The sequence below is a fragment of the Photinus pyralis genome, unplaced genomic scaffold (assembly GCF_008802855.1).
Source record: "Photinus pyralis isolate 1611_PpyrPB1 unplaced genomic scaffold, Ppyr1.3 Ppyr1.4_LG1, whole genome shotgun sequence".
Lineage (NCBI taxonomy): Eukaryota > Metazoa > Arthropoda > Insecta > Coleoptera > Lampyridae > Photinus > Photinus pyralis.
Genome location: NW_022170249.1, coordinates 39,674,690 through 39,684,855, shown reverse-complemented (window position 1 = coordinate 39,684,855; position 10,166 = coordinate 39,674,690). Strand labels below are relative to the sequence as shown.

The following is a 10,166-nucleotide window of genomic DNA, read 5'->3' as shown; positions in this document are numbered from 1 at the left end:
CGCTCTTCTTCATATTCTTCCAAATCCGTCTGAATTAACCAATGACTTTGAACCACAATTTTCATCGGAAGTGTCACTAAACAAAAACTTTTCTTGGTCATCAGGACCTGAATCTAAATATACATATTCAGAATTGTCTTCAGTATAGAATACATTTTCTACACTTTGAGATGGTAACAAAACAGCGGTGGCAGTAGTATTGTCATTACATTGGGTTGGAAAGTAGATAATGGAGTGGAATTGGTCTCTGTGTTTGCATGCAGCATTGTCTCAGCATTTTGTAGACCTTTTAATCGTTTATAGTTTCCAGACTTTGATAAAGTTGCAAAAGGTTTTGACATTGTATAATTAAATTATTTGGATGCTGGAAGTAAATAATGCAATAAAAATACCTCGAAAAATACTGTCAATTTGTGAATTAGTAGATGAATAAAACACTAAAACACAGCCTTCATATAATGAAATTTGATTTCCTTCTTAGTGCGATTCAAATGTAAATTTCTCATTCCAGCAAGTGGTTATACCAACTTTGCATTTTGGGTCATTTTTGATAGATCTCGCTGGTGCATGTCGCATCGACAAATATGAGAATGGCCGATATCGATGTAGAAATGATATTGATATTATCACAATAGACCACTTACAAATAGAGGTCGCTGAAGGCGAGTTTTGGTATTAAAACATAACCTCACTTTATTCTTATGTATTTCTCCATAAGAATACTAAAAAATGCCTTACAATTGTTCAGTGTACAACTGTAATTCCACCACCAAGACGACACAATATAAATTTCATTCGTTTCCGAGAGAGGCAAAAGAAAAACGATCTTGGTTAAATGCGATCAAATCAGGAAAACAGCCCTCAAAGCATGCAAAGGTGTGTGAGAAACATTTTCGAAATGATGACTACGTTGTGACTAGTTTAGGTGGTATTTGTATTCCTTATCACAATTTATTTAAACTTTGAACACAGGTCAATGGAAAATACTTAAGAAAAGTGCAATTCCATCACAAAATTTGCCAAGGAGCTCTCATCATCTAGAGAAACGTGATTCTACTGCAAGAAGTGAAAGATATTTGTCAAGGCATACTCAAAAGATTGTAACCGACAATGACAAACATAATGTCAATCGTGACAATGAAATAGTTGACATTATCGCAGAAGATGTAGAAGAACAAGTTGAAGTGGAAAGAAGTGGCACACATCATGCGCAAATTCAAACGATCATTAGTCTTAAGCGATCCCAATTAATATCCGCAAGTTTCATAGATGAGGCTCAAATGAAACACATGACGGGATTTTCCAGAAAATTGTTTATTTTTTTTGTCAATATTTTGGCAATTCATACACAAAAACACATTCGTTATTTACCAATGAAGACGAGCTCTTAATCACGCTAATGAAATACAGACTGAACTTACATTATACGACGTTAGCTGCCCTTTTTGACACAGATATTCGAATAATAAAATCCATAGTAGAAAAGTGGACAAAACACCTATACACAAACTTTAGACAAATCAACTTCTGGGATTTAAAAACGTGTAAGCACGGCCAGTACACGATAGTCTTGGATTGTACGGAATTTAGAATCGAACGCAGTGGTGATCCTCTAATACAACAAGCTACATACTCTAGTTACTATGGAACAAATACTTTCAAGGTACTGATTGGTGGAACGGAAAATGGAGAAATTGCCTTTGTGTCAGATGTGTATGGGGGTTCTATTACTGATCGCAAAATATCACATATATCGGGCATACTTGATCTTTTGAAGGAAGCAGATTACGTTTTGGCTAACCGAGGATTTGACATATCAGATCTTTTGGAAGAAAAGCATGTCCATTTAAATATCCCCCCATTCAAGAAAGGAGCGCAGTTAACGGAAGAAGAAATCTTTAAAACCAGGGCCATTGCTAATCGTCGAATAATTATTGAAAATTTAATAGGAGCGGGGAAAAAAAATAAAATCCTAAGTGATCGTATACCAAGACATTTATGGCATATAACAAATGAAATTGTATATAACTGCATGATGTTTATTAACTTCAAACCATCTATCGTTCATGATACTTTAATTACAGGAAGTAAGCAATAGTTTGCATCATAATGTAACTCATTTCACATCTTAAACTATATTGTAATATTCAAAGTAACACCACTAACATTAAGTAATATAAAATATATAATGTACATATCTAATCTTAATTTACAATACCAACGGTAAAATCATTAATGGTAAAATCTATTAACTAGATAACATTTTTAAGTAATACCTGAAATAAACGTAATGCAACTTTGTGATTAGAGCTTGAAGGAATACATCATCTCTTTCTACTTCAATTACAAATATACTATTATCAAAAGAACTAAAGATGACAAAGTCACACAATTCAATGTTTAACAAAAACATTGCTAATTGCACTTGACCATAGTACTTATGATTCGTATTAAGGCAATATGGGAAAAGTTGTTGATTGTCATATTTGAGATATGGTAACTCTGATATAAAACCTTCCACACCAGAGGTCTTCCCCAGAACAGGGCATTTTATCTCAATTAGTTTATAAATAACTCCGCTGTGCATTTTTAGGCCATCAGGACTAAATCCAAGCCAAGGAATGGAGGGATTAATTAGCAATCCTGTGGAATGCACTTGCCCATATTGGCATTGATACACTTGTCTAGCAAGGGATTCACAACTGTTACCATAATCAGTAGCTGCATTTCCTGTAAATGTAGAATTAATCAAACTATCTATCTTCCTTGGCCAGTTAGGGTTTGCATTGTTACAGTAAGTAAATAATTCGTAACATCTACTTGCTGTTATACGTCGCTTTCGATGCATTCTCCATAAGGTATTGTTTTGGTGGACAGTAGCCATAGCTATATCTAACGCACCGTCTACAGACACAACAACATTTTCTTTATAATATATTGCTTCAGACTGTGTCAAGTTTACTAGCGGCAGCGGTACTTGCAATTGTAAATTGGAATACAGTCGTTGTTTTAATGCATTTATAAAAGAAAAGTCGTATGTGTCAGTATTTGATGCAGGCAAGGCTTTTACAGATGCAGTAGGTGAAGTCTGTTGATCATCTTCGGTGGATTTTGCACCTGCGTTACTTAACCATAAATTAGCAAATGCAAAAGGCAAAACCAAATATTATTCCGAGGGGCTAACCTCCATTTGAATCTGTATACATCATTTTTTAGGGAGGAAAACCCCTCGAATTATTCTATGATGAGGGCATCACATATTCCTTCAAAAAGTTTGCTTATATTTAATAAATTCTCCTGTAAACATATTTGAAAATATTAATTAAATACCTACCCATATGTACTAATCCGAAATGATCATTTGTGTAACCTTCCAAATTTGCTTTTCGTTTATTTGTCAGGGGACAACTAATATTGTTATTAATTAAATTATTCACTAAAGGGTCAGATTCACGAATAGTATAACTGTTTCTTTGCCGCCCTGTTATTTCAAAGATTGACATTACATCAATACCCCTGCCGACAATTGGTTTGTTCCATTCCATCGGTTGTGAAGTGCAAGAGACATATTCTTGTGTGTTTCCTAAAATGAACTTTTTAATGCTTCCTTATCCATTACAAATGTGTCGTAATTTACCTGAAATCGAAAAGTATTCCAACGAAAAGCAGAATGCACCAATATGTTTGCATGCCGCCGACCATCCCGTTCCAGCAGGGCATGTACACTGACACTGAGCAATTTCAAATGTCGACTGATGTTGTACAACTTTTATTTTGACATTGTATTCGAAAGTTTTCCTTTGTTCCACACAGCACTTACATTGTAAATAATACTTGTTCCCATCAATATATGTTTTACTATATTTAATGAATAACTTGATCGCTAATATGCGGCCTTTCTGCATTCCTTTAAGCGCTCGTCGATCCGAAAACCATTTATGAATTGCATCGTAGCTTATCAATGCAGTTCCGGAATAAGTGTTCAACGGTTTAAACAAAGCACTCGTTGGGAATTCCTCGCTCGGTACACATTTCATTAAATCTACTTCGAATAAGGTTTTCTCAAGTCCATGTTCTTTCCATGTACTTAATCTAAAAGTAGAATAATAGGTTAGGAAATTAAAAAAATCTTTATTCAGAATATAACAACACTTACCGCTTTTCCAACTGCTGCTTCGATCCAGATGTTTTGGCACCTAACTGCTTTAAGGCAGATTTTAAATCGGAAATGTTCATTTTCTTTTAAAATCAGTTAAGTTTATTCTGTTCCCATACAACAACCACAGAAAACAGCTGATATTATACCAAAGTGCGACACGAACCGCCTAGCTCTAAAAGAAGGAACTAAAAAAGTGTAAGTGGTCTATTAAGGTTTGTATTATCGAGTTGCAATATGGGTAGACATTGTAAAAAAATACCTTTGTCAAAGACAATCACCAGACATGGACAGGTTGTTTATTAGCTTTAGGTCTGGAAAAGCAACAAGCAGTATGCCCAACAAAGTCGCCAAATGTTTACAGGACACCGTTGAGACAATTTCACAACCCACAAAATTAATATTACGTACAATAATTGTGATTAATTATAATTTTCAAAAATAACTTAATATCAATTCTGTTCAATTCAATAAAATTCTTGTTTACTATGGTAACATCACCTAACTAACCAATATACGTACAATAATCGAGTGAATAAACAATAAATATGAATTGTACCTACTTACATTTGAAGATTTCGTCTTCTTCATTGACATATTATTATGCACTGGTATTTACACTAAACTTCTAGTTCTTAAATAACGAATTAAATTTGAAAATCACCGACACTGTATTTGTAAAGGCTGGAACAACAATTAAGAGTATCTAGTCTAGTGCTACATGTTTTGAATGAATAAAATAAATGTTTTACAAACAGGAATGGTTCCTATACAACAAATGTTTGCAATAATAAAAACAGATGGAAAAAATATATTTTACACGAAGAAAATATTTGTTTTTGAAACGAAAATTGTCGCAATAAAACAAATGTTCAAAATTAGAAATTATTTACCTAGATTTACACAACTAAAATATGATTTACACAAAAATAAACTGTTTAAAATAATAAAATAAAATCCATTCCATTCCATGGTACTAATTAAAAAAATTGTTTCAGATCATTTTCTTTGCTCTAAACTACTTCTCGTAACATTTTTTTCATCGCCAAACTTTGAAGCGGTTAATTGATGCGAATCGCTCATTCTTGTAAATAAAGTTGTCAAATTGTCCAATGGTTTTAATTGAAATTTCGCTCGGTAACCTGTAATTAAAGTAGCTTATAAAGATCGTTCGAATATTCACTATACAGAGTGTGCTTTCACAATATACAACATAAAACTATTCTCTTGTGCGGCTGTCAGTTTTCAACCACATGGAATAATGCAGAGAGAGACTTCCGATTGTATAAATGGAAAATGGAGAATTTTTAATTTTGTTGACATTTTCAGGTTTTCAGCGATATCTCAATAAGCAGTAAACATATTAAAAAAGCAAAAAGTGTATTTTATTAGTTTGGCAATAAGGCAACTTTTGTCCAATTCAACAGAAATTGTATCTTTTCAAATAACTGAGATCTCAATACTTAGCAGGACATTTTGCTCACCATTTATATGTTTGTAATATGTCTAAGCACTGGGGAGTAGCCTCGTATAACGCATGTTTCGTCAACTTCATGGGTGCAATATCGGGGTCATAATCCATGGAAGGTCAGTTTGATGAATCTTCCTCTGTGAATCAATACGTTTCCGGACTGTGCTAGAGCTAGCTAACGATTTGCGCTAGTCACTTTCTTTTCTTTTTCCATATCATATTATACTTCTTACGTTTCTTACAGTCAGGAATGGTTTTATTCGAAACCTATCCCTTTGGAAAAAGTTGAGGCGCTTGCCCACGTTGAATCTCGCCAAAACGCTCACACTAGCTCTGCTCGGTTATTAGTTTCTCAACCCATGAGTGTCACTTTTCGATAGAAGTGAATTCAATGCCATATATATCTGGTGCTGGCCCCCTATTGATAACAAAGTTTGGTACTTATCACAAATTTTCTTTTTGGCCTATGAACATAAGATATTTTACACATTCAAAGTTCATTTACCAATAACACTAACCACACTGTAGGTAAAAGGGTGAATTTTAATCTAACCTTTGAGTTTAGCCAAAATAAAAAAATTCATTTTTGAGCTTTCAACACTAGCATTTACTACAGTGGGCAATAAAATATTAATATGTTTCGTAGTATGAAGGACTCTATTAATAGTTTGTTGAGTGTGAGAGTGCCATAAAAAAACAATTCGAGTCAGTCTGCCACACCTGATAATTCTGTGGTTATATCATGAAAAGTTATTGACGACAAACTATATTGTGATAAACTTTTGGCGTCTACTGTATATGTGACATAAAGTCTCGCATTGTACAATTGAAATTTCAACACTTTCGTACATGTTTTGAAAGGTTCTAAAATATCAGCTGTGATTTGTATAACATATTTTGACCACGATTACATACACGGTATAAGACAAAATAGAAATCATACAAAGAAAACAAATATCAACTACACCAATGAAAAAAATCGTAGTGGTGGCCTTCCATTCTGTTTACATATTTTGTTTTTATAGCTTTTATATTCAAAACGGTTAGCACTAAAATATAATTAATGTTAAATTCTTGTGGGCCTTGAATTTATTTTACATTTGTTTTTTTTTTGTTACAGAACCAGAAACAAATTAGCGCTCAAGTCTACCAAGATATCTACATCCTACACCTTGATTGCAGTATGAAAAATATGTTTAAGAATGGGATATGTGAAGAAATATAAAATGCTTCTCTGGTACAGAATCGACACCTTGGAAATGATTCCTCATCTATAACACGACCGGATTCGATTTCACGGCTAAGACCAACAATAAATAACATGCAAGAAGACGATTAATTTCTGTATCACGCCAATCTACAACTGAGCATGCTGCTATAACAAAGCCAAGTTAATTTTCTACAGTGGATACAATCGCTGGACCACAGCAATAATCACAATATCGTCTTTTTTAGGAAAAAAAATCCATTTTATGGAGAGCATGGCTCTTCCTTTTGTTTTGTGTCAATTAAAAAAGTTTGTAATTTCCCATATGCACAATTGGTTCTTTCAGCATTGAGAGCTGTTCTCTGTAGATTCCTGAAATAGCTGTTCACATTTCGGAAATAGTTTTAGGGTTATGTGATACCTCTCTTCACTATTTCAAAAGGGTTACTATCCTTTTCCACCATTTCTTTGCTTTAAGGAAGAATTTAATCTACAATATGAACAAGTGTCTATCAGCTTGTGTACAGATTGGAATTGAACTGAGTAGATTCCTGAATTCAACTGTTCACGAGACACAGACGAATTCCATAATATCTGAAGAGGAGTTATTAAATACTAAGGGTTAATTTGTTCTCCACCGTTTGTCTGCTTTGTCAAAGAGGAAATAAATCTATAATATGAGCAAGTGTCTGTCAGCTTGTGTACAGATTGGAATTGAACTGAGTACATTCCTGAATTCAACTGTTCACGAGACACAGATGAAATCCATATCTGAAGGTAAAATATTAAATACTAAGGGATAATTTGTGCTCCACCATTTGTCTGCTTTGTCAAAGAAGAAATAAATCTATAAGTGTCTGTCAGCTTGTGTACAGGTTGGAATTGAACTGAGTAGATTCCTGAATTTAACTGTTCACGAGACACAGATGAATTCCATAATATCTGAAGAGGAGTTATTAAATACTAAGGGTTAATTTGTTCTCCACCGTTTGTCTGCTTTGTCAAAGAGGAAATAAATCTATAATATGAGCAAGTGTCTGTCAGCTTGTGTACAGATTGGAATTGAACTGAGTACATTCCTGAATTCAACTGTTCACGAGACACAGATGAATTCCATATATCTGAAGAGTAAGTATTAAATACTAAGGGTTAATTTGTTCTCCACCGTTTGTCTGCTTTGTCAAAGAGGAAATAAATCTATAATATGAGCAAGTGTCTGTCAGCTTGTGTACAGGTTGGAATTGAACTGAGTAGATTCCTGAATTTAACTGTTCACGAGACACAGATGAATTCCATAATATCTGAAGAGGAGTTATTAAATACTAAGGGTTGATTTGTTCTCCACCGTTTGTCTGCTTTGTCAAAGAGGAAATAAATCTATAATATGAGCGTCTGTCAGCTTGTGTACAGATTGGAATTGAACTGAGTAGATTCCTGAATTCAACTGTTCACGAGACACAGACGAATTCCATAATATCTGAAGAGGAGTTATTAAATACTAAGGGTTGATTTGTTCTCCACCGTTTGTCTGCTTTGTCAAAGAGGAAATAAATCTATAATATGAGCAAGTGTCTGTCAGCTTGTGTACAGATTGGAGTTGAACTGAGTACATTCCTGAATTCAACTGTTCACGAGACACAGATGAAATCCATATCTGAAGGTAAAATATTAAATACTAAGGGATAATTTGTGCTCCACCATTTGTCTGCTTTGTCAAAGAAGAAATAAATCTATAAGTGTCTGTCAGCTTGTGTACAGGTTGGAATTGAACTGAGTAGATTCCTGAATTTAACTGTTCACGAGACACAGATGAATTCCATAATATCTGAAGAGGAGTTATTAAATACTAAGGGTTAATTTGTTCTCCACCGTTTGTCTGCTTTGTCAAAGAGGAAATAAATCTATAATATGAGCAAGTGTCTGTCAGCTTGTGTACAGATTGGAATTGAACTGAGTACATTCCTGAATTCAACTGTTCACGAGACACAGATGAAATCCATATCTGAAGGTAAAATATTAAATACTAAGGGATAATTTGTGCTCCACCATTTGTCTGCTTTGTCAAAGAAGAAATAAATCTATAATATGAGCAAGTGTCTGTCAGCTTGTGTACAGGTTGGAATTGAACTGAGTAGATTCCTGAATTTAACTGTTCACGAGACACAGATGAATTCCATAATATCTGAAGAGGAGTTATTAAATACTAAGGGTTAATTTGTTCTCCACCGTTTGTCTGCTTTGTCAAAGAGGAAATAAATCTATAATATGAGCAAGTGTCTGTCAGCTTGTGTACAGGTTGGAATTGAACTGAGTAGATTCCTGAATTCAACTGTTCACGAGACACAGATGAATTCCATAATATCTGAAGAGGAGTTATTAAATACTAAGGGTTAATTTGTTCTCCACCGTTTGTCTGCTTTGTCAAAGAGGAAATAAATCTATAATATGAGCAAGTGTCTGTCAGCTTGTGTACAGATTGGAATTGAACTGAGTAGATTCCTGAATTCAACTGTTCACGAGACACAGACGAATTCCATAATATCTGAAGAGGAGTTATTAAATACTAAGGGTTGATTTGTTCTCCACCGTTTGTCTGCTTTGTCAAAGAGGAAATAAATCTATAATATGAGCGTCTGTCAGCTTGTGTACAGATTGGAATTGAACTGAGTAGATTCCTGAATTCAACTGTTCACGAGACACAGACGAATTCCATAATATCTGAAGAGGAGTTATTAAATACTAAGGGTTGATTTGTTCTCCACCGTTTGTCTGCTTTGTCAAAGAGGAAATAAATCTATAATATGAGCAAGTGTCTGTCAGCGAGATTGGAGTTGAACTGAGTACAGAATGAAATCCATATCTGAAGGTAAAATATTAAATACTAAGGGATAATTTGTGCTCCACCATTTGTCTGCTTTGTCAAAGAAGAAATAAATCTATAAGTGTCTGTCAGCTTGTGTACAGGTTGGAATTGAACTGAGTAGATTCCTGAATTTAACTGTTCACGAGACACAGATGAATTCCATAATATCTGAAGAGGAGTTATTAAATACTAAGGGTTAATTTGTTCTCCACCGTTTGTCTGCTTTGTCAAAGAGGAAATAAATCTATAATATGAGCAAGTGTCTGTCAGCTTGTGTACAGGTTGGAATTGAACCGAGTAGATTCCTGAATTTAACTGTTCACGAGACACAGATGAATTCCATAATATCTGAAGAGGAGTTATTAAATACTAAGGGTTAATTTGTTCTCCACCGTTTGTCTGCTTTGTCAAAGAGGAAATAAATCTATAATATGAGCAAGTGTCTGTCAGCTTGTGTACACCCAAGTAG

General features: G+C 34.2%; 2 protein-coding genes and 1 long non-coding RNA gene across 3 annotated transcripts in view; 1 reads left to right on the top strand and 2 right to left on the bottom strand.

The window, feature by feature from the left end:
* Window positions 1-10,166, bottom strand: part of LOC116170367 — a 631,383-nt gene that overhangs the window by 540,342 nt on the left and 80,875 nt on the right. The gene's annotated exons all lie outside the window — the stretch shown is intronic.
* LOC116161071 lies at window positions 2,108-4,357 on the bottom strand. Its single transcript, XM_031474275.1, has 4 exons — window positions 4,157-4,357; window positions 3,638-4,092; window positions 3,335-3,583; window positions 2,108-2,730 (listed from the first exon to the last, which is right to left on the bottom strand). The coding sequence occupies exons 1-4, from the start codon at window positions 4,234-4,236 to the stop codon at window positions 2,249-2,251; spliced, it is 1,266 nt and encodes a 421-aa protein (XP_031330135.1). The 5' UTR covers window positions 4,237-4,357; the 3' UTR covers window positions 2,108-2,248.
* On the top strand, window positions 7,974-10,028 carry LOC116170517. Its single transcript, XR_004145246.1, has 2 exons — window positions 7,974-8,949; window positions 9,799-10,028. It is a non-coding gene; the product is annotated as an uncharacterized LOC116170517 (long non-coding RNA).

Bases quoted from the DNA above. Each gene is read 5' to 3' on its own strand.
- LOC116161071 (XM_031474275.1), bottom strand. From the start codon at position 4,236: ATGAACATTTCCGATTTAAAATCTGCCTTAAAGCAGTTAGGTGCCAAA. The intron at 4,093-4,156 runs GTAAGTGTTGTT...TTCTACTTTTAG, and splicing joins AAGCAGCAGTTGGAAAAGCG to ATTAAGTACATGGAAAGAAC. The intron at 3,584-3,637 runs GTAAATTACGAC...AGTTCATTTTAG, and splicing joins GGAATACTTTTCGATTTCAG to GAAACACACAAGAATATGTC.